Source organism: Ctenocephalides felis, unplaced genomic scaffold, assembly GCF_003426905.1.
Source record: "Ctenocephalides felis isolate EL2017-DRISC unplaced genomic scaffold, ASM342690v1 CF-g0.4_SCAFFOLD_03573, whole genome shotgun sequence".
Classification (NCBI taxonomy): domain Eukaryota; kingdom Metazoa; phylum Arthropoda; class Insecta; order Siphonaptera; family Pulicidae; genus Ctenocephalides; species Ctenocephalides felis.
The window spans coordinates 11,951,204-11,977,007 of NW_020539727.1; the positions used below are offsets into that span (position 1 = coordinate 11,951,204).

Here is a 25,804-nt window from a genome sequence, read left to right on the forward strand (position 1 = left end):
ACTCCAAATATGTTCACGGTAGCAGAAGAATTCAGAAGGCATGCATCCTAAGTACAAAATCAGACTAGAAGATGAATCGAACCAATTTGCCAAATCTTCAAAAGACTCAAAAGAACACTTTAGATTTAGTAAATAATATATAATGTAAAGTTATTATTACTGTTCTGTAATTTTATATCATCCATTTCCAAAGCTAAAATGACCATCACTGGGTAGCATTTTAAAATTTTATATTTACACATTCGTCACCAAATTACTAAAAACCTTACCAGGCAGACTGTAATTATGTGTAAATAACTAGTGGTGTAGGCATCGTACCTTGAGGCAAATTGCAGGAACTTCCCGTACCTTAATAAAATATTTGAGGAATATTGCATTGAATTATTAAAATCGGACGCTCCGTTCTCTCAAAAACTCGATTATAGTTTCCTGCACTCTTTGCTTCGCATCTCCAAAACGACTGGACCTGTCTTTGCCAGAAACTATTCAGCACGTCGCCTTATCAATAGGAATCGATTGGTTTTTAGTAAAATGTTTCTTGAATCATTCAAAACGGGGACTCCGTTCTCTCAAAAACTCAATTTCTAATTTCTGCACTCTTTGCTCCGTATTTTCGAAACTGCTAGGCTTGCCTTTGACGAAAAGTAAGCAGCACGTCTCTTTATCAATACGAATCGAATGTTTTTTGAATGATTGAAATCGGTTGAACCGTGTTCCCGACGAAAATTTGTATCCGCGCGCGCACACACACACATTTACACACACACATACACACCCACATACATCTATTTTTTTCTAATATAAGGTATATAAAAATATTCATTTTCGATTTTTTGCAATTACTCTAACTTACCCTACGAGAAGTTAATTTAAATTAAATAAAGTATAAAAATATAAAGCAATTCATATTACTTCTTCAACTCTTTTCATATTACTATGACTAGCGTGAACTTGAACCAAATCCGCACCCAATATCACCACCTTTCTAGCCCAGAAACCAACTTCACGCCGCTCTACTTTACCCTCTCGGTAATACAATACTATGCGCTCTGGCCGTGACCTTGCACGAACGTCAGTTGCAAGAAACGTCAAACAAACAGACGCCATTACTCCCTCTCAAAGCTACATCAGGTGGACGTCATCAAATTTCCAAATAAGGAAATCTTATCTGTCGGTTTCCGTAAATTGTCAATGGTCGAGTGATTTTCTATTACAAATTCAGTTTTAATTATATCCAGATATATGCATTGCCAAAAATATTAATTAGAACTTGTTTCATTAGTGGATACTTGTAGTTATGTGTTAGGAAGATTGTATTTGAAGCCCAGTATTAAATAGTATTACAATGTCTTATTCTAACAGTAAGTTGGTCATGCATGTTATTTTTGCAATTTTGTATGAAAGTACATGGAAATAGTACATTAGAATATGTTGATAAAGCTATATAAACTATATACTTCTTATAGTTAAACAATTGTGCACACATTTATTTTAATATTTCTGTTATGACTAATACTGTTCAGATTAGATTAAAGATATGGTGTCAAATATGACTCTTGCTTATGCATCTTTTTTACCTAATTTTTACTCAATGCAAATGATGAATTTTATGGCAATAGCAAAGCTTAAACATTAAATATTATATGTATTAAATTTCTTATATTTTTTGCAGAATATATTTATGCAACACTGCCAAGAACTCAGAGAGGTCAACCACTTGTTTTGGGTGGAGACCCGAAAGGCAAAAACTTTTTGTACACTAATGGAAATTCAGTAATTATTAGAAATATCGAGGTATGTTATTTTATTTATATAATATTATGTACATTTAATTACCCACTGGACAATAATGTTGCAACTTTTGTGTTACACACAAACTTCTATCAAATTTTGAATATACAAGAATTACAAAACAATATTGTATTTGTGGAAAAAAATGGACACATATCTTGTGACATCCAAACAAATATTTTGAATAAAAGTACAAAAATCCAGGCACACTTACAGAGTTATTCTCTAAAATATGATAAACACGTACAATTTATAATATTTTATATATACAATGTCACAAAACAATAATGTATTTATGAAAAATAAGTTTACAACCAGGCTTTTTTGTAACATCAGAACATGTGTTTTGGATAAGAAAAAGCAACCACACTTACGGAGTTGTTCTTTAAAATTTAAAATTTTGGTAGGTCCATTTTATCGCCTCCAAACTTTTTCAATAGGAATTCAGATGAAAGTCTAAAACTTGCAGTCACTATTTTGAGATACATAGGTAGATAAATTCTGTACTACAGTTCTTACTTTTTATTTAATTTCAAGGCAACGGCACAAGTATTACTATATAGGATGTATTTCTTGGTCAAAATCCAATTGGAATACTGTAAAAGATGTTTGGATTTGACAGTTATGTCTTTTCTTCGAATCAAACAAACATAAAAACCACTCAGATGATGTTTTTGTTCCATCTATATCATTATTATATAAAAAATACCATAGCAAAGGTTCTTTCATCCCCCAACTGAATAAGAGACTCATACATGGAGTTTGATTCATTTCTTATAGGATTTCCAAAATATCCAAATAGCACTATTCAATTAGTGTTGTAAAATTCAACACTGTGATGTTGATCTTCCAAGTAATCCAAATAACTTTATGGCATATTTTTTTTATCTATCTATATAAGTAAAATATTATTTAGCAAACCCATTGGTTACATTGTCGACAAAATGTTGCTATTCAAACAAAACATAAGAAAGTTGGATGTGATGGAAACAAACTAATTAATTTTTTTTAATTAGGGTACATCAACATAAAAAAATCTAAGTTTATGTGACAAAAATCACAATTTATTGACAAGTTTATAATTATCTTTATAATTATATCAAGTATATAATTTTCTTTATTTACACAATTTATTTTTAATTATAACTTTATATATGTATATATATATATATATATATATATATATATATATATATATAAATTTGGTAGTAAATATAACAGGATTTATTTTTCTTATTAGAATCCAGCTATTGCCGATGTCTACACTGAGCATTCATGTGCTGTCAATGTTGCTAAATATTCTCCTAGTGGATTCTACATTGCTTCAGGAGGTAAATATGATATTTACTTAAAAAAAAAACAGAAGTAATTTATAATTTTCTAATACATAAGTGGAATTAAAAAAGTGGAGACTTCAGTTTTATTTGTAAAGTAAAAATGAAAACAGGGAAGAGTAGAAATTGATTTTTATAGAAACTCACGCTGTTTTTACTTTTATTGCTTACAAATTATAATTTTACAATGGAAGGGATTATTATTACTAAAGTAACATTCGAAATGTTTGAGTTCTAGTTTTATGTCCTGCAAAAACACTTATGGTAGTTTTTAGTTAATTTTACAAATTTTCCATACAGTTTGCAACATTTTCAGTCAATTTATTTTCGGAATTAATTTTTTTGTTGTAATTTATTTTTATTAATCAAGACTTTAATGTCTTATTTACAAAATTGACAGGTACAAAAAAAAAATGATACAAAAAATACTATAAAATTGAATATAATTTGAAACAAAGTTAAAATAAAATAAAATAATAACAGTAAAGCAAAAATAATAATATAAATAAAACATTTTTGAAATGTTTAGAACGTTTTCAAACAGTTTTTAAACATTTTCAGACAATTTATATTTTCAATCAATTTATAACATTTTCACTAAATTCATAACATTTTTAGTAAATTTATAACATTTTCAATAAACTTTTAACATTTTCAATAAACTTATGACATTTTCAATAAATTTATTAATTTTTAATAAATTTATAACATTTTCATACAATTTATAACATTTTCAGACAATTTATAAAATTTTCAATAAATACTTAACTTTTTCAGACAATTTATAATATTTTCAATCAATTCATAACATTATAAATCAATTTATAACATTTTCAATCAATTTAGTTTGAAACATTTTCAATACATTTATAACATTTTCAGACAATTTATAACATTTTCAATCATTTTATAACATTTTCAATCATCTTATAACCTTTTCAATCAATTTATAACATTTTCAATCAATTCATAACATTTTCAATCAATTCATAACATTTTTATTCAATTTATAACATTTTCAATAAATATAGTTTGAAACATTTTCAAACGGCTTCAAAGAGACTCAGACGGTTAAAAGCATTTTTAATCAATTCAAAACATTTTCAATCAATTTATAATATTCACAATCAATTCTTGACTTTTTCAGACAATTTATAAAGTTTTCAATCAATCTATAAAATTTTCAAAAAATATATAATATTTTCAAACAGTTTTGAAACATTTTCAGACAGTTTACAACATTCAAATATTTTAGAACATTCTCAGACAATTTATAACATTCTTAGATGATTTATACCAATTTCAGTCAAATATTGTTATCAGACAGATAATTCATAACTTTTTCAGACTACTTATAACACTTTTACAACATTTTTAGACGTTAATTCTTCATATTCTTAGACAATTTCATAATATATAGATAATTCATAACATTTTCAGAATATTCATAACATTTTCAAACTATTTATAACATTTTAAGACAATGTATAACATTTTTAGACGTGATATTCTTCATATTTGTAGACAATTTTTAAAGTTTTCAATGAATCTATAAAATTTTCAAAAAATTTATAACATTTTCAAACAGTTTTGGAACATTTTCAGAGAGTTTTGAAACTTATGCAGGTATTTTAGGACATTCTCAGACAATGTATATCATTTTTAGACAATCCATAATATTCTTAAGACAATCTATAACATTTTCAGGAAAATTATAACATTTTCAGACAATTTATAAGATTTTCAATAAATTTATAACATTTTCAGATAATTTACAATATTTTCAAACAATCTATTCAGACTGTAAACTGTCTCACTTTATATTTTTCTATTTCATTTCAATTAATTTGTTATTTCAGATATATCAGGCAAAGTACGTATTTGGGATACTGTTAATAAAGAACATATTTTGAAAAATGAATTCCATCCCATTGGTGGCCCTATTAAAGACATTGCTTGGTCACCAGACAGCCAAAGGATGGTTGTTGTAGGAGAAGGTAATAAATTGAAACTTTAAATATTTATTTTGTATTATATTTACTTCATACTTTACATATCAGGTCGTGAAAGATTTGGTCATGTTTTCATGGCTGAAACCGGTACATCGGTGGGAGAAATTAGTGGTCAGTCCAAACCAATCAATTCATGTGATTTCCGTCCAGCTAGACCTTTTAGAATTATCACCGGCAGTGAAGATAATACCATTGCTGTATTCGAGGGACCACCATTTAAGTTCAAGAAGACTAAACAGGTATTATTGTCTAAGAATGTTATATTTCTAATCTGATTTGAATCTTATACGTTTCTAATAAGAGTCCTTTATCTTTTAGGAGCATGGCAGATTCGTCCAGGCTGTGAAATATTCCCCCAATGGAAGTCACTTTGCCTCAGCTGGTTTTGATGGTAAAGTCTTCCTTTACGATGGGGCTACTGCTGATCTCATTTCTGAAGTAGGAAGCCCTGCACACAAAGGCGGTGTTTATGGGGTTGCTTGGAAACCTGATGGAAAACAACTGTTGACTTGTTCAGGAGATAAAACTTGCAAACTTTGGGATGTTGAAACAAAAACTATGATAAGCGAGTTTGTCATGGGAAACACAGTTGATGACCAGCAAGTTTCTTGCTTATGGCAAGGAGATTATTTGCTATCAGTTTCCTTGAGTGGTTTTATTAATTATCTTAATGTTAATGATCCATCCAAGCCTTTGAGAATTGTTAAAGGACATAATAAACCTATAACCGTTCTGGCTTTGAGTGAAGATCGAAGTTTCATCTACACAGGCAGTCATGATGGTTTCATAACAAACTGGCAAGCTGGTAGCGGTGAAAATGATAGAGTTGAAGGTGTTGGTCATGGTAACCAAGTAAACGGCATGATAGCCTCAGGTGACCACTTATACACCTGTGGTATTGATGACACTTTAAAAATCATCAACAAAGAATCCAATTCTTACACAAATATTAATGTTAAATTGAAATCCCAACCCAGAGGCATTGCCCAGTTAGAAGACTCCATTATCGCAGCAAGTGTAAAAGACATTACAATCGTCCAGAACAACTCTGTTGTTTACAGTTTGGATGTCAATTTTGAACCCACTTGCATTGCGGCAAATAAAGAAACAAAAGAAGTTGCCGTGGGTGGAAGTTCTGATTTTAAAGTACATGTCTATTCTTTGTCAGGAAAAAGTTTGACACCGCAAGTTGAATTGGATCATTTAGGGGCTGTGACTGATGTGGCTTATTCTCCGGATTTGAAGTATCTGGTGGCAAGCGATGCTAACAGAAAAGTTATTTTATACAGTCTTCCAGAATATAAGGTAATAAAATTATCTGTCATATAATATTAAATTTTATGGTTTATTAATATAATATTGATATTTTTTGCTTGCATTTTGGAATATACAGTCAGTAAGTATGGAAAAAATATTGAAAATAGGAAGTTGTAAAAATTTATCTTGTTTCTTCAAGATAAACTTTACATTTATGTTATATTTATGATGATTTGAGTGGAGAAATCCAAATCTATAATTTTCAATAAGATTATTATAACTAAAATTATTTGAGTTCAGAATTTTCAATATTTCTTGCAAAAAGTGCATCATTTTGAAACGATTTAAAACAAAATGCATTATTTTAAAACAATATACAACCTTTTCAGAGACAAATTACATTTTCATATAATTTACAACATTTTCAGATGAATTACAGCATTTTTGATCTTATAATCTTAGATAAATTTAAAACATTTTCAGACAAATTTAAAACAGTTTTTAGACAAATTTAAAACAATTTTTAGACAAATTTAAAACAATTTTTGGACAAATTTAAAACAATTTTTAGACAAATTTAAAACAATTTTTAGACAAATTAAAAAAAATCAAACAAATTCAAAGCAATTTTCAGACAAATTTAAAACATTTTTAAATAAACTTAAAACATAATTGAACCAAATTACAAAACATCAAAATAATTTATAACATTTTGAAACAATATTCAATGATTTAAAATAAGATACAGCATTCTCAGACTATATTTTAAGAAAAAAATTAATTTGTCCCATATTAAAAGTTCACCTTCAAAAATATTTTTGTACTAATAATGAAAAAAAGGCAATGCACCTTCTTTAATTTTTGTAATTTGAAAATTTCATATGAAATTCAAAATCTAAAGTCGAACCATAAAGTTAATAACAATTCTCGTTTTGTCTAATTATAATTTATAATTTTCAGCTTGCTCACAACAAAGAATGGGGCTTCCACAATGCTCGTGTCAATTGTGTAGCATGGTCTCCAAATTCTCTGATGGTTGCCAGCGGCAGTTTGGACACAACTATTATTATCTGGTCTGTTACTCAGCCGAATAAGCATACAATAATGAAAAGTAAGTAAATATTTTGGATCTATAGAATATAGAAAATTTAAAACAAATAGTTCAGTCATTATAGTAAGTTTACCTCGGAATTCGAGATACCCAACTGTAAGTCTGTAAATACTTGTATATTGACACCCTAAAGTTATCTCAAAACCTACATATGGTAGGGTGTACGCAACATATGTAGGTTTTGAGACAACTTTTAGAGTGCAAAATACAAGTATTCACAAACTTACAGCTGGGTATCTTGAATTCTGAGATTCTTACCTAATTTAAGCTTAAATGACTGGACTAAAATATATAAATGACTTGGTAACTTCCCAAATAGAGAAAATTGCCAGAAGTCCGTTTTGCTAACTTTGTTTTCTGGAAGTTTCACGTCATTCTGAATCGAATGGGACCAAAATGGGAAAAAGTATGAACCGATTTTCGATCTTTTGTCGACGATTTCTCAAAAACGGCTGGACCTATTTCAAAAATGTAAAAGCCATTTGATAAAACTTGATAAGGAATCTTTAAAATTTGCAAAAAGTGCAACATTTTTTGTCTACGTTTGCATAATATATTCCAAACCGATTTCGGAAATTCGTAAACTATTGCAAAGGTATAAGTGGAAAATTGTGCTGATTAATTTTTGGTAAAGAAAGGCCAGGTCAGGCAAGGTAATTAACTGTTAGAATATTTTTTAGAGATTTTTATGAAACATGTACGTTCTTTGGTTTTTCGTATGCAGCTGCTGATTGCAGTTGACATCTACAATTAATAAAATACATTTTTTGAACCCAAAATAGATGAAAAAAAATGTGTTAAACAACTTAATTTAATTTATACTATTACAGATATCAAAAGTATGTTTGAAAGACATCATTCGGAAATCGTATTAATTATTCTTTAGTGAAAGCGGAAATTTTATTTTTGAAATAAATGTTGAACATGTTATTTAATTAACTGATTTTCAATTATTTTTGATTAAGTTGATTATGTATACGTCTTGGGAAGTTAATGCAACTTGCCTTTAGGCAAAATGCCACTTACAACTAGCCCGATATTATGTTATGTATATTTTTAACTTCCCGTAGGGTAAGTTATAGTAATCGTCCAAAAATCGGAATTGAAAATTTTTACATTTCTCGACGTTTTGAAGGTTTCTGAACATTTTGGCATACTTCAGAAAAAATGGATGTGTGTGTGTGTGTGGTGTGTGTGTGTGTGTGTGTGTGTGTGTGTTTTGTATGTCCGCGTTTTTTCGTCCACGTTTTCGGGCGCACGGATCAACCGATTTGAATGGATTAAAAAACATTCGATTCCTATTGATAGGGAGATGTGCTGATTAGTTTTTGGCAAAGGCAGGTCCAGCCGTTACGGAGATATGGAGCAAAGAGTGCAAAAAATAGAAAGCGAGTTTTTAAGAGAACGGATCAACCGATTTGAATGGTTTAAAAAACATTCGATTCCTATTGATAGGGAGATGTGCTGATTAGTTTTTTGGCAAAGGTAGGCCCAGAGGTTTCGGAGATACAGAGCTAAATTTAAAAAAAATGGCTGTTTTTGAGAGAACTAAGCGTCCGATTTAAATGATTCAAAGAACTTTCTGCTTTTTTCAACAAAATAATTGATTTTGGAAAAAAAAAATTTTTGTTTCTAATTTTTTTTTCAAAAAATTTTTTTTGTAATTTTCGATTAAAAATTCAAAAAATCACCCAAGCTAAGAACAGTCTAAGCGCCACTCTGGTACAAATGTTTACCCAAGTGCGTTTAGACTGTTTGTGTACAGGAGCACTTTTCCAATTTTGTGAAAATTATTGAAAAATGTGAAAATGCCGCCAAGCTGAGCACAGTATAAGTGAAAATGTCGCACAGAATTATTTGCAAATGCGTTTAGACTGTGACTATGCGGGAGCACTTTTTCAATTTTGTGTAAATTTGGCAACTATTTTTTTTTTTGAATTTGATTCGAAATGAAATGACGATTGTTAATGTTCTGGAGATGATAAATTGATTTATTTATAATTAATTTTCCATAGGGTAAGTAATCGCAAAAAAATCGAAAATGAAAATTTTTATATATCTTCACGTTTCAGAGGTTTCTGGATATGTTGGCATACCTTGGAGAAAATTGATGTATGTGTGTTTGTGTGTGCGTGCATGTGTGTGTGTTCGGATACAAATTTTCGTCGACGATTTCGGGAACACGGATAAAGCAATTTGAATAATTCAAAAAACATTCTAGCCGTTCCAGAGATACGGGGCAAAAAGTGCCAAAAATGGTAACTCAGTTTTTAAGAGAACGGAACGTCCGATTTGTATAGTTCAAAAAACATTTTACTTGTATTAACAAGATGAAGATTTGATCAAATTTTCATGAAGATAGGTCTAGCGGTTTCGGAGATCTAGTAAAAAAAACTAAAAAAAATAACATTTGGCGGTCAACAATAATCATTAGACATTAGACATATGCATATCAAATTATCAGATATTTTATTGAGATTTTAACAATAAGTATAAGTTTTGTTCACATTCCTATGGGTTCCGTACTATTGTTTTTCCGTTAGACAGCGACGCGGCGCTTACGCGCTTCTATATTTCGTCTCTATGCAGTTAAAGCAGTACGATTGCTTTGAAAAAAAGTTCAGATCTTCCAAAATATATCAAAATGAAGATAACATTTTTTCCAAAAAAAAATTTTTATAAAAAAAATTATTTAAAAATTTTTTAAAAAAAATTTTTTTTTTTCAAAAAAAAGTAATTTTTTGTCCGATTTAAAATTTCTAAAAAATCTTATTTTTTTGAAGTGAAATTTTTTCAAAAATGTTAATCGTTTTTAAAAAAATAATAATTTTTGGCACGGGAAGTTCCAGCAATTTGCCTTAAGGCACGATGCCTTAATTGCCTTAAGACAGAATTCCACTTACAGCTAGTTAGTTCTCTTGATATGAGTTGGTAGTCACGAAATTGCAACGAAAAAGCTACGTTTATGGCGTTCATTTGAGCGCTAAACTGCTAATACATAACCTCCAAATAACACAAATGTCAAAACAACATTTGTTTGGCTTATTGCATGTGTTATTCATAAGCAATCATATATATCCTAAATACATTATATATGAATACATCATATTCTAATATTGGTTCATAATGTGCAACGCTTTTTTTATTTCAAAGAATTGTAACTTTGCCATTAGATTTGAAACTGGAAATTTTCCAATAATATATATTGATTGATATACATATATATTTATCTACATATTCATTTATTGTATATGATTTTGTAAACTTGCATTTGGCAAATACCACATTAAATTTCTTCTTAATATTCTGAGGTTATATTTATTTAAAATGAAATATAAATCGAGGGCTGCTAAGTCAATGGCTATCAAGCGACTTGCAGACTCTATATTATCATCAAAGAGATCTAAAGTTGCTAAACTCGAAGCTTCAAGTGATCAGCTTGCTTCTTGTGTATCCGACCTATCCAAATCAGTTTGTAATAAAGCAGTTTTGGAAATTAATTCATTGAAAAGTGGTACAATTGATAACGTAGTTAATGAACGCAGTGATGATTCAAGTGATGAGTCTGTTTCCCGTGTATCCAACACCAAAACACTTTCTAAAAAAGCAGATTTAGATAAGAATTCACTCAAAAGTACTAAAACCAACAAGAAAGTTCTTGAAAGCAGTGATGATTCAAGTGATGAGTCTGTTTCCCGTGTATCCAACACCAAAACACTTTCTAAAAAAGCGGAATTAGAAAAGAATTTACCGAAGAGTGCTACAATAGACAAGAAAGTAATAATTGAAAGCAGTGAAGATTCAAGTGATGAGTCTGTTGTCCACGTATCCAATATTAAACTTTCTAAAAAGGCAGATCTAGAAAAGAATGTACTGAAAAGTGCTGCAATCATCAAGAAAGTAATTAATGAAAGCTGTTGTGTTCTAATGGATAACTTTGTTTCCCGTGTAAATGCAATCACAACAGACCTTGAAAAAGAAGCAGATTTAGAAAAGAATTTACCGAAAAGTACTACAGTAAACAAGAAAGTAATGATTGAAAGCAGTGAAGATTCGAGTGATGAGCTTCTTTCTTGTATATCAAACAATAAAACAGTTAATAAAGCAAATTTAGAAAACAGTATACAGAAAACTGCTATCATCAGCAAGAAAGTAATTAATGAAAGCAGTGAAGATACAAGTGATGAGCCTCTTTCTCGTGTAAGCAACATCAAAACACTTCCTAAAAAAGCGGATTTAGAGAATTTACCGAAAAGTGCTACAATTAACAAGAAAGTAATTATTGAAAGCAGTGAAGATACAAGTGATGAAAGCAGCGAAGATTCAAGTGATGAGCCTCTTTCTCGTGTATCTAACATCAAAACACTTCCTAAAAAAGCAGATTTAGAGAAGAATTTACCGAAGAGTGCTACAATTAACAAGAAAGTAATTAATGAAAGCAGTGAAGATTCAAGTGATGAGCCTCTTTCTCGTCTATGCAACATCAAAACACTTCCTAAAAAAGCAGATTTAGAGAAGAATTTACCGAAAAGGGCTACAATTAACAAGAAAGTAATTATTAAAAGCAGTGAAGATACAAGTGATGAAAGCAGCGAAGATTCATGTGATACGCCTCTTTCTCGTCTATGCAACATCAAAACACTTCCTAAAAAAGCAGATTTAGAGAAGAATTTACCGAAGAGTGCTACAATTAACAAGAAAGTAATTAATGAAAGCAGTGAAGATTCAAGTGATGAGCCTCTTTCTCGTCTATGCAACATCAAAACACTTCCTAAAAAAGCAGATTTAGAGAAGAATTTACCGAAAAGGGCTACAATTAACAAGAAAGTAATTATTGAAAGCAGTGAAGATACAAGTGATAAAAGCAGCGAAGATTCATGTGATAAGCCTCTTTCTTGTCTATGCAACATCAAAACACTTCCTAAAAAAGCGGATTTAGAGAAGAATTTACCGAAAAGTGCTACAATTAACAAGAAAGTAGTTATTGAAAGCAGCGAAGATTCAAGTGATGAGCCTCTTTCTTGTGCATCCAACAATAAAACAGTTTTTAATAAAGCAAATTTAGAAAAGAATTCACAGAATAGTGCTACAATCAACACGAAAGCAATTTCTGAAAGCAGTGATGATTCAAGTGATGAAAGCAGCAAAAATTCAAGTGATGAGCCTCTTTCTCGTGTATGCAACATCAAAACACTTCCCAAAAAAGCAGATTTAGAGAAGAATTTACCGAAAAGTGCTACAATTAACAAGAAAGTAATTAATGAAAGCAGTGAAGATTCAAGTGATGAGCCTCTTTCTCGTCTATGCAACATCAAAACACTTCCTAAAAAAGCGGATTTAGAGAAGAATTTACCGAAAAGTACAATTAGCAAGAAAGTAAATAATGAAAGCAATAATGTTTCAATGAATGATCTTGTTCCTCGTGTAACGGTAATCAAAATAGCCCTTGAAAAAGAAGCAGATTTAGAGAAGAATTTACCGAAAAGTGCTACAATTAACAAGAAAGCAATTAATGAAAGCAGTGAAGATTCAAGTGATGAAAGCAGTGAAGATTCAAGTGATGAGCCTCTTTCTCGTCTATGCAACATCAAAACACTTCCTAAAAAAGCAGATTTAGAGAAAAATTTGCCGAAAAGTGCTGCAATTAACAAGAAAATAATTAATGAAAGCAGCGAAGATTCAAGTGATGAGCCTCTTTCTCGTGTATGCAACATCAAAACACTTCCTAAAAAAGCGGATTTAGAGAAGAATTTACCGAAAAGTGCTACAATCCAAAAGAAAGTAGTGATTGAAAGCAGTGAAGATTCAAGTGATGAAAGCAGCGAAGATTCAAGTGATGAGCCTCTTTCTCGTGTATGTAACATCAAAACACTTCATAAAAAAGCGGATTTAGAGAAGAATTTACCGAAAAGTGCTACAATCAAAAAGAAAGTAGTGATTGAAAGCAGTGAAGATTCAAGTGATGAGCCTCTTTTTCGTGTAATCAACATCAAACCTAAAATGGCAGATTTAGGAAAGAGTTCACTGAAAAGGCCCAGAATCAAAAGGAAAGCAATTTTTGAAAGCAGCGATGATTCAAGTGATGATTCAAGTGATGAGCCTCTTTCTCGTGTATTTATCATCAAAACACTTTCTAAAAAGGCAGATTTAGAAAAGAATTTACAGAAAAGTGCCACTATCAGCAAGAAAGTAATTAATGAAAGCAGCAAAGATTCAAGTGATGAGCCTCTTTCTCGTGTATTCAACATCATAACACTTCCTAAAAAGGTAGGTTTAGGAAAAAGTTCACTGAAAAGGCCTGGAATCATAAGGAAAGCAACTTTTGAAAGCAGTGATGATTCAAGTGGTGAGCCTCTTTCTCGTGTATCCAATATCAAAATAATTGCTAAGAAACCAAGTTTAGAAAAGATTTTACTGAAAAGTGCCACAATCAGCAAGAAAGTAATTGATGAAAGCAGCGAAGATGCAAGTGATGAAAGCAGTGAAGATTCAAGTGATGAGCCTCTTTCTCGTGTATCCAACATCAAAACACTTTCTAAGAAAGCAGATTTAGAAAAGAATTCACTGAAAAGTGCCACAATCAGCAAGAAAGCAATTAATGAAAGCAGCGAAGATTCAAGTGATGAAAGCAGTGAAGATTCAAGTGATGAGCCTCTTTCTCGTGTATCCAACATCAAAACACTTGCTAAAAAAGCAGATTTAGGAATGAATTTACTGAAAAGTGCTAAAATCAGCAAGAAAGCAATTTCTGGAAGCAGTAATAGTAAAGAAATTACTGAGGATATTCGGTCATGGGCAAACGATTTTGAAGTGAATCATGATCAATTACATACTTTATTACCAATATTGAGAAAATATGGGTGGAATAAATTGCCATCAGCTGAAGTCATTTTGAAAATGACAGACCATATTTGAATTATACATATAGTATATAAGCACAGCGACTCATGTGCATTCTAGCATTATGAAAAATATTATTATAGTAATAATATTCTTGAAACGATGCCAAATGTAATAAAAATTTTATAAATAATAAAATTGATTTAATAAATATTGGTTGTCTTCCATTACATAAAAGCAATACAAATCAGTTTTGGCCTACATTAGGAGCCATGTTTTTTAAAACATTGTAAAACAAAGCCTTTTTCTATACGCAAACTTATCACAATTTATACAGAGTTATAAATGAAATGAAATTTATTTATAAAAAAATCAACTTCAAAACAAATTATTTCATATGTAAATTTAATTAGTACAAATATAATTATCACTATCACTTATAATACCGTACTTTATAATATTTTTGTTGATTATTTTATGATAAATTTAATATACAATATATTATTTATTATAGTTTTATCCACTGAATGAAAGTCAAATTGGGTCTCGAAACGTATAGAAATCAATTACAATATTTTTAGAAACCTAAATAGTGTTCTTTCTATTTTTGTTATCCAAATGAATATGTTCAAAAAGTATTTAGTGTATATTAAGGCGGCGTCGATTTAAAAGTCACTTATGCACATATAATTTTCGGATTCTATTAGTGATCAAAATAAGCTACTTTACCCAAGAAACGATGCCTCTGAAATGAATTCTGAAAGGCCGAAAATCTTTACGTTTCAAAGGTTTTTGAACCTTTTGGCATACCTTTAAAAAAAAGTGTGTGTGTGTGCGGATACAAATTTTTGTCGACGATTTCGGGAACACCGATCAACCGATTTGAATAATTCAAAAAACATTCGATTTGTATTGATAAGGAGACGTGTTGATTAGTTTTTGGCGAAGGCAGTCTAGCCATGCCGAAGATACGGAGCAAAAAGTGCCAAAAAGGGTAACTCAGTTTTTAAGAAAACGGAGCCACCGAATTTAATAATACAAAAAACATTTTATTTGTATTGACAATATGAAGAACTGATTAATTGTTTGGAAAGGCGGGTCCAGAAGTTATGGGCTCTTAAGAAAAATTAGTTAAAGAAATGTCATTTGACGGTCAAAAATGTTTATTGGACATATGTACATCAAATTATCAGATATTTTATAGAGATTTTAATAATGTGTACACGTTTTGTGTAAATTTCTTTGCGTTTCGTACGAAGAATTTGCCTTAAGGCACGATGCACCCCACTAGGTTTTGCTGAAAATTTAACGTTTTAAATCATACAATTTACTACTAAAACTTCTAAATGACTGAACTATGTGTACAATACAGTTATAATACAATTATAAAAACCTAAAAATATATTCTATTTACTCAAAATCAGTTCAAATTGTTGTGTCTCATTCAGCTCGTCCGAATAAAAATATTTTAATAAGTGTTAGGCAGACAGTTTGGTACATAGTGAACCATTTTGAATTTTAAATAACGCGCCATCTTGTTAAATATCAATGCGCTTGAATAGATGTCTCATCTTTCTGAAAATATACTCTATGCTTCAAATGTCAAATAATAAATGCAAGTAAAGTTGAAATCTTTATCATATTAAATCAGATTGTTGATTTAACTAGATATTATTTAGCACACGAATATTTAGTGAGTATATTGGGGCAGTGAAAATATTTAAAAATGTCGGAAGAACAAATGGTGGTTATCTATGATAATGTAATTAAAATTGAACCACCAGATTTTTCAGCAGTGGATATTAAACAAGAAATAGAGGATGAATTGGATGTTCAACAAGAAATTGCAGGTGAATTGGACGATAAACAAGAAATTGGAAATGAATTGGATATTAAACAAGAAATGAAAGATGAATTGACGTTCTTGATGTTAAGGTTAAATCTGAATCGGTTTCTGAGAACGATGAAACGTGTTTAGGAAGATTCATGGATTCAGAAGTAACTATAGAAGAAGTCAAAGAGGAAACAACGTATGAATGTGACATTTGTAATCAATTATTTGCAGAATCGCATCAGTTAAAGGAGCATATGGTAGATCACAAGCCCAGTCATAGCGAAGAACGCCCTTTCAAATGCGAAGTCTGTTGTAAGACTTTCAAACAATCAAGAGGCTTGAAGTCGCACATGTTTACACATTCTGAAGAATGTCCATATAAATGCAATAAATGCAATAAAGCATTCTCACAATTTAGTAATCTGAAAAGACACCTGCTCGTTCACAGTGGTGTGCGCCCTCATGAGTGCACTACATGCAATAAGACATTCACAGAATTAGGTAGTCTGAAACGTCATATGAGGATGACACACAATGGAGTACGTCGTCATGAATGCGATGTATGCAATAAGACATTCAAACAATTACGTAATCTGAAAAGCCACATGCTGTTACATAATGAAGAACGCCCCCATGAATGCAGTTTTTGCGGTAAGACTTACACAGAACCCAGTAGACTGAAAAGACACATGCTCATTCACAGCAGTGAGCATATTAATGAATGCAATATATGCAATAAGACGTTCACAGAATTTGGTAGTCTGAAACGACACATGCTTCTTCACTTAGGAGTACGCTCCCATGAGTGCAGCATATGCAATAAGACATTCAATCGAATAGATCATCTAAAAAATCACATGATTGTGCACAGTGGTGAACGTCCTCATGAATGCAATATATGCAATAAGAGATTCACAGAATCAAGTACTCTAAAACGTCACATGTTGAGGCACCAAGGACTGCGACCACATGAGTGCAATGTATGCAATAAGACTTTCACAGAATTTAGTAAGCTGAAAAGGCACTTGCAGATTCACAGCGGTGAGCATGTTCATAAATGCAATGTATGCAATAAAATTTTCACAGAATTTAGTAAGCTGAAAAGGCACTTGCAGATTCACAGCGGTGAGCATGTTAATGAATGCAGTAAATGCAATAAGACATTCACAGAACCTGATGATTTGAAACGTCACATACTTATGCACAATGGAGTACAAACCCATGAATGCAAACTATGCAATAAGGCATTCACAGAATCAAGTGAACTTAAAAAGCACATGCTTAGTCACAGTGGAAAGCAGCATGAATGCAATATATGCAATGAGGCATTCACAGATGCAGATAGTCTAAAACACCACATGATAACACACAACGAAGTACCATCCCATGAATGCAATGTATGCAATAAGACTTTCACAGAATTAAATAAACTCAAAAGGCACATGCGCATGCATAGTGGGTCCCATGAATGCGAGATATGCAATAAAACATTCACAGAAGCAGGTAGTTTAAAACGTCACATGCGCCTTCACGATGGAGTACGCCCCTATGAATGCAGTGTATGCAATAAGACATTCACACGATTGAGTCATCTGAAAGGTCACATACTCATTCACAGCGGTGAGCGTCCACTTGAATGCAGTATATGCCATAGGAGATTCAGGGAATCAAGTACTCTGCAAAAACACAAGCTGGTTCATTACAAAGAGCAACCTTATAAATGTGAATTATGCAATAAGGGATTCACTCAACCGAATGATTTGAAGAGACACATGGAACTTCATAGTGGGAAGTGTGATGAAAATAATTGAAATATAATCAATCTTATTAAAAGATTTATTTAGAATATTTAGAATATTTTTTATTTATTTATTATTTATTTTATTTATTTTTGTATGTAATAGAATGTATAAATAAATATACAATGCATAGTAAACCTTATATGATTTGCATTTATTGATAAATAAATCAAGCCAATTGTTGCCTAATATTTTATTTTAATATTTATGACTTAAGTATTAAAAACAGGAATTAGCAACCAGATTTGATACTCACCTTGACCAGCTTGATGTTTTATAGCTTAATATTTATTTAGATCATATAACATTCTATAAGCCGTTCTTATTTTCAAACTAGTGGGGTGCATGGCATCGTGCCTTAAGGCAAATTGCTGGAACTTTCCGTACCGTAATTAAAAATCTTGGTACGGAACCCAAAAAAATTACACAAAATGTGTACACATTATTAAAATCTCTATAAAGTATCTGATAATTTGATGTACATATGACCAATAAACATTTTTGACCGCCAAACGACATTTTTTAAACTTATTTTTATTGAGAGTCCGTAACTGCTGGACCTGCTTTCCCAAAAATTTAATCAGTGTTAATACAAGTAAAATGTTTTTTTAATTATTAAAATCGGGTGATCGGTGTTCGCGAAATCGTAGACGAAAATTTGTATTCGCCCACACACACATCCATTTTTTCTGAGGTATGCCAAAATGTTCAGAAACCTCTGAAACGTAAAGATATATAAAAGTTTTCAATTGCGATTTTTGGACAATTACTATAACTTACCCTAGAGGAAATTAAAAAAAAGCAAAATCATTGTTTAAAAATTTTAGACCAGAATACCCTTTAAAGCTCTTGGCAGTAAAAATGCTGAAATTTATTCATTGTAAATAAACTCCGGTATAAATTTATAAAATGTATTAAAAATATGATGATATCTATCTATCCAAATATCGAATTATTGAAGTAAAACTTCTTTAGGCACGACTAGGATGTAAATCCGTACAAATGCAACGGAAGTCCGTTACGCCCGAACTGTTGGTCATTTGCTCTCGATGAGATCATTTCTATACGGGTCGATTGTGATTAGACGTCGTGTATGTGAATAGAGATCTGTCATTGTATGCGTACCGGCATCAACGTTGTATGCGTACCGGCATCAACAAGGAAATCGGCATAGATAAATAAACATTTTAAAGTTACATCGTAGTACAAATCTTGATTTAATGAAAAATGTCTGAATCAGAAGAATATTTTACCGTGTTCCTTGAAAATAATATAACAAATTAAACATTTGGGCCGTGTACTAAACGTAAGTTTATTGATTAGAAATTATTTCTATATTATTCGTAGTTTCTATAAATCTTTATAATGAAAAATATTTTTTACGCAAGACAGATATTACAGCTGTTCAAAGAATGAGATTATATCGCCAGCAATAAGATAAAATGAAATACAAGCAGTCAATGAATGTATGTTAATTTTAATTACATGAAGTTCTTCAAACACAATTATTACATGATGAGTGAAGTTGCAAAAACAATATTTGTTTCGGCGTTGCTCAAAATAATCCACTGTGTGAACGAATATTATAGAATTTATTAATCAGCAATCACTTCGTTTCTTTGAAGGTTCATTTCTAAATGCTAATTACAATGACAAACCGATCATGTCATATTTGAAGTATGACTTTAATAACATTATTGTTTTTAAATATTATACATATTTTTATTGCCATTATAAATATATAATTTATAATTCATCATTATATAAATGTGTATAATGGTTGACATTGACACTAATAAATGTGTGCATCACGAGTATTACCATATTAGTAAGTAACAAAAATTATTCAAAATTGTTATATGATGTATTTATTTGTACTTATATGCCATATTAATTATTACTTATATGCCATCTTGTACAGTAGCAAATAAGTTTTACTTCAATCGCGTGTGAACCTTATGCGCACTCCTTTTTTTATTGTTTTAATCTGTTATTATTAATTTTTAATTATCAATTACAGATGCCCATCCTCAAAGCCAAATCACTCGATTAGTTTGGCTGGACAACGAGACTCTGATTTCTGTTGGTCAAGACTGCAATACAAAAATTTGGAGCATCGAAGCAATCTAAGAAATCCCCCATCGTACTGATACTGATATAAGAGCTTGTAACTTTTGCTGAACAAATGCGTTGTTTACTTAAGCTAATAATTTTACAAATATTTTTGTATGAATTTTTTGATATACGTTTCTAATCTATAATTAGATACAAAAAATGATGGATGCAGTTTTTGAGATATTTTAACCTTATTTTATATATTTATACGTACTTGCAGCATTGCATTGGTTGTACTATTGAGACTTTTGTGCTTTTTGATATATTTGAGATATACATAATTATTTATCATGAGATGTAATTATTTATAATGGAATACATGAGATTAAACATTTATAAATTTGGACGAATTCAGATTTAGTAGAATAGTTATACTTGTGAATAGTAATTCAATTTTATAAGCTATTATGATAAGATTATGGCCGTAGCGATGGAAATATAGATGAAAAATTTATTTTCAATTAAAAATAGCCTATTTTCAGGCACTGCGGTGTATAATGGTAATGGGAAATTTCTCACACTAGTTTTCTCTGAATCAAGTTGGAGTTTAACCCAACTAATGGACCTGCCCTAGGGCTATCACCTATTATTTTCATTGTGATAAGATTAATATAAAGCTAATATTATTTTCTCAAATGTATATATTTCTATAGAATTAGAAATATATATATTTCTATAGGAATCAATTCAGTAAGTGATTATCTAATTATGACTAAGGCAGGTCCATAGACCATCATTTTTTATGGAAAAGCCTGTTCAGAAACAAGAGCTAGGAACAACCGGAGCCTTCAAAACCATTTCCCAAACTTGAGCTGAAAATTGAGTAGTTAGACGATTTACTTGGTATAATGATAGAGTACATGGTCTTGATGAACATACTAAACCATTAAAGTCTTACGGAAACTGGTTCAATTATAAAAATTGTTGATTTTTGAAAATTTGCTTTTAGAAAATACTTCGAGTTAACGTGTTCGTTCGTTTTCAATGATGTGTGATTAATCCACTCAGAATACTTTTATAATTCATCAATTAATTTATTTTTTTATTGATTAAGTCGATAATTAACACATATCGGGAAGTTCATGTAACTTGCCTCAAGGCAAAATACCAATACCAACTAGATAAACTTTTCTATTACTATATGTATTTATTGATTTTTATAGATCTCAACGAATATAAAACAAATTTATATATAGTCATATTTTTTTAATTTTTTTTTTTTTTTTTTTTTGAATTTACCAATTTTACAATACATATTCTCACCAGTTTTTCACGATTTTTTCTTAAACAGTGAAAGATACGAAAAAACTTTGTTTGGAGGAAAGATGCAGAATGAAATTACGAATAAAATGATATATAAATCGTTATGTGTGTTCATATAATTTTCTCGAGATTTTCCAATTTTTCTTGAATTTTACTACTGCAACTTGCCTGTAGGCTACAACGTGCGGAATTCGAAGTTGTGATATATGGGGAAAAAACTAAGAATTTTGAGACCTTTCTAACGATGTATAATACTTTATATGTTTTCTTTGGAGAAATATCGGATAGTGTGGATAGTTGCTGGAACCTAACCGCACTTTGCATTTCAACAAGTGAATAATCACACAGATTGCCTTATACTATCTAAACCGTAAAAGATACAAAAAAACTTTGTTCGTACGAAAGATGCAGAATAAAATTACGAATAAAATGATATATAAATCGTTAAGTGTGTTCATATAATTTTCTCAAGATTTTCCAGTTTTCCTTGAATTTTTTAATTGCGACTTGCATGTAGGCCACACCGTTCGGAATTCGAAGTTGCAATATATGGGGGAAAAACAAAGAATTTTGAGACCTTTCTAACTATGTATAATACTTTATATGTTTTCTTTACGGAAATACCGGATAGTGTGGATAGTTCACAATCAAACATTTTTTATATGGAACCTCAAGTCTTATATGATTCTTATTGATTACAAGTCGATTATTAGCACGTGTCGGAAACTTCATGCTTATAAAATTCTTAGTTATGAAATTCATTAACATTATATTAATATATCCATGTATCTTAAATAAATGATTTAAATCCATTACGCAATATTTGTCATATTTAATTCAAATTTCGTGTTCAAGTTCATTTCGCGCCTGTCCAAATTAGTGAAGTGTCATGGATTTTTTTGGATAGTATTTTTTTTTATCCCTATCGGGCATTATTTTCAAATAAATTTGTCAGAATTTTTATTTTTGTATATAAATTTATTTAGTCCTTTCATATAAAAATGGTAATTAAAAACTTAGCCTTATTAGAAATTGATTGATAATTTAGCCTTAAAAAAAAGTTAGGTTATGTCATATAGTGATTGAAAATTTTTGATTTTTACAAGTTATTTGTTTGTGAAAGTGTGAATAAAATGTTTTATTGTTGTTTAGTAATTGAATTTGATTTGTTTTCAGTATCGTTATCTAAAATGTGGCACTTTGCTGCAACAATTACCTTGTGGCCTCAAAATTGGGGCAACGAATTTGGGTAGTACCACAGTTTTCCAACAATCCCAGGTAATAATTTTATAAAGTTGTATAAATGTTCATTTCAACTGATATATAAATTTTTTATTATATGTTCTTGCAGTATTCGACTAAGAGATCATCATTTTTCTCTCAATTTATAGAAAATGTCAAACAAGATATGGCAAAAAATAAAGAGATGAAAGAGAGTTTAAAGAAATTCAGAGCCGAAGCTGAAAAATTGGAACAATCAGAAGCACTAAAGTCAGCCAGACAAAAATTCCACAATGTCGAATCAGAAGCTTCAAAGAGCACCGAAGTGTTCAGGGAAAAACTAGGTACTATCAAAAGCAAAGTGCACGAGGCTATGGAAGAAGCTGGAAAGACTGAATTTGCCAAAAAGGCATCACAAATCACTGAAGAACTTGGCAAATCAGCTAAAGGTGTTGGTGAAACCCTGTCAGAGACTACACAAAAGTTAGGAACAACTGGAGCATTCAAAACCATTTCCCAAGCCACGGAGGCTGTCAAAAAAGAAATGGACAATCAAGGTATACAAGGCCGTGTATATCAAGGTTTACAAAAATTAAGAAAAAGAAATGAAACTGCTGATGTAGCTGATACTAAAAGTTATGAGCCTAATGTGGATGCCACCGGCGTAGAACTGCATAAAGATTCAAAGTTTGCACAGTCCTGGCAAAATTTCAAAGACAATAATGCTTATGTAAATAAAGTCCTTGACTGGAAAATAAAGTACGACGAGTCAGAAAATCCAGTTATCAGAGCCTCTAGAGTATTAACAGATAAAGTTTCAGATATAATGGGTAATTTATTTCAAAAAACAGAACTTTCAGAAACATTAACAGAAATCTGTAAAATTGATCCGAATTTCGAGCAAAAACAGTTTTTAAAAGATTGCGAGAACGATATTATACCAAATATATTAGAAGCCATGGTCAGAGGCGATCTAGAAATCCTCAAAGACTGGTGTTTCGAGAGCACCTACAGCATCCTAGCAACTCCTTTAACTCAGGCTAAAAAATTAGGCTATTATTTGGATTCTAAGATTTTAGATATTGAAAATGTTGATTTAGCTATGGGTAAAGTTATGGAACAAGGTCCTGTCTTAATCATTACTTTTCAAACTCAGCAAATAATGTGTGTCCGGGATTCTAAACACACAGTTGTAGAAGGACATCCAGAGAAAGTAATGCGGGTCAATTATGTCTGGGTCTTGTGTCGGGATCCACAAGAACTAAATCCAAAAGCGGCATGGAGGTTAATGGATATATCAGCAAATAGTCAGGAACAACTAGTGTGAATAATTATAAAAATAGAAGAGAATATATTTGTGAATGTCCCAAAATGTGTTTAATTGCATCTCGAATTAGAATCAGTTGTATGATTATAAGCAATATACATTTATTTACAATCTGTTTCATGAATTGACAAAAATTTTACCTAAAGTTAATTGCCATTAGTTGATAAATGTAAATATAAATGTTATAGGGTTCTAATAAAATTTATATTTACATGCTTGTTTGGACTATAGGTTTAGAACTTCTTCATTAACTTCATTATTTATTCATTTTCTCAATAACTGCTGAACGGATTTTGAAATTATAAAAGCCATTTGATGTATCTCAATAAGGACTCGCGTTGATTAGTTTTATACAATGATTGACCAACCCTTTTCTAAGTAATTAGCATAAAAGTGTCCATGGTTTTTTTTAAAACACATTTTACCCAATTTGAATATCAAGTTAAAACCATGTACTACTATTTACGTTTTTTTTTTAAAACATATTTTACTCAATTTGAATATGAAATCAAGTAAAAACCATTATTCACAATTTTTTAAACATATTTTACTTGAATATTAAATTAAAAGCGATATATAAATGTATATATTGATATTTCTTCTAAGCCGGGACCATAATTATATATGTAATGGCGTATAAAGCGATATATAAATGTATATATTGATATTCTTTCAAAACCGGGGCCATAATTATATATCTAATGGCGTATAAAGCGATATATAAATGTATATATTGATATTTCGTCTAAGTCGGGACCATAATTATATATCTAATGGCGTATAAAGCGATATATAAATGTATATATTGATATTTCTTCAAAGCCGGTACCATAATTATGTATATAATGGCGTATAAAGCGATATATAAATGTATATATTGATATTTCTTCTAAGCCGGGACCATAATTATGTATCTAATGGCGTATAAAGCGATATATAAGTGTATATATTGATATTACTTCACAACTGGGACCATAATTATATATCTAATGGCGTATAAAGCGATATATATATATATATGTATGTATCGATATTTCTTTTAAGCCGGGACCATAATTATATATCTAATGGCGTATAAAGCGATATATAAATGTATATATTGATATTCCATCAAAACCGTGACCATAATTATATTTATAATGGCGTATAAAGCGATATATAAATCTATATATTAATATTTCATCAAAACCGAGACCATAATTATATTTATAATAGCGTATAAAGCGATATATAAATGTATATATTGATATTCCTTCAAAACCGGGACCATAATTATATATCTAATAGCGTATAAAGGAATCCAATGTGAATCCACTAAGATTCCTACTTTTCTAAGACGATTGCATGCAGCGCCTCTATGCAAAAATGTTCCCAGTTTTCTGGGAACTACGTAGTGACTACCGAGTTCATATAGTTCTGTGTTAGATGGCGCCACCGACCGAAATGTCAAACAGTAAAGTGACAGTTGAATATAAATAATAATAAACAATTATACTGAGATAAATATGATCCCTTACCACTACTGATGATATGAATATGGATAACTATCCACGGATTTTTTAAAACATATTTTATCTAATTTGAATATGAAATCAAGTTAAATCCATGGATAAAATTAAAATCATTCAAAAAATGACAAATTTTTTTGAATATTCTCAAAAACCTCATTGTTTTAGTTTTCAACAAATTTTAAAGCCTTTTTAAAAATATCAATTTTTGGTACGGAAAGTTCCAGCAATTTGTCTTAAGGCACGATGCCATGCGCCACTAGTTTTCAAATTCTTCGTTCATTTTCGCCAGAAAATCCGATTTGTTAATTTTGTTTTTTCGCCGTTACATACATACATACATATATATATACGCTTCTTTTATCTATGCATACATATATGAATAGGAGTGT

The 25,804-nt window shown here is 30.4% G+C and overlaps 2 protein-coding genes across 3 annotated transcripts; both read left to right on the forward strand.

Moving 5' to 3' along the window:
• Nucleotides 1-1,131: 1,131 nt before the first annotated feature.
• LOC113388984 (actin-interacting protein 1) lies at nt 1,132-20,409 on the forward strand. Its single transcript, XM_026626017.1, has 8 exons — nt 1,132-1,361; nt 1,673-1,794; nt 3,032-3,122; nt 4,985-5,122; nt 5,186-5,376; nt 5,456-6,442; nt 7,355-7,505; nt 19,999-20,409. Exons 1-8 carry the CDS (start codon nt 1,346-1,348, stop codon nt 20,106-20,108), a joined length of 1,806 nt encoding a protein of 601 aa, XP_026481802.1. The 5' UTR covers nt 1,132-1,345; the 3' UTR covers nt 20,109-20,409.
• Nucleotides 20,410-22,192: 1,783 nt separating this feature from the next.
• LOC113388985 (mitochondrial import inner membrane translocase subunit TIM44-like) lies at nt 22,193-23,942 on the forward strand. 2 transcript variants are annotated; one of them, XM_026626018.1, is made up of 3 exons: nt 22,193-22,360; nt 22,533-22,634; nt 22,708-23,942. In XM_026626018.1, exons 1-3 carry the CDS (start codon nt 22,358-22,360, stop codon nt 23,902-23,904), a joined length of 1,302 nt encoding a protein of 433 aa, XP_026481803.1. In that variant the 5' UTR covers nt 22,193-22,357; the 3' UTR covers nt 23,905-23,942. The 2 variants fall into 2 exon arrangements, with proteins under 2 accessions (XP_026481803.1, XP_026481804.1); XM_026626019.1 differs by lacking the exon at nt 22,193-22,360 and having other exon boundaries at nt 22,748-23,942.
• Nucleotides 23,943-25,804: the final 1,862 nt, after the last annotated feature.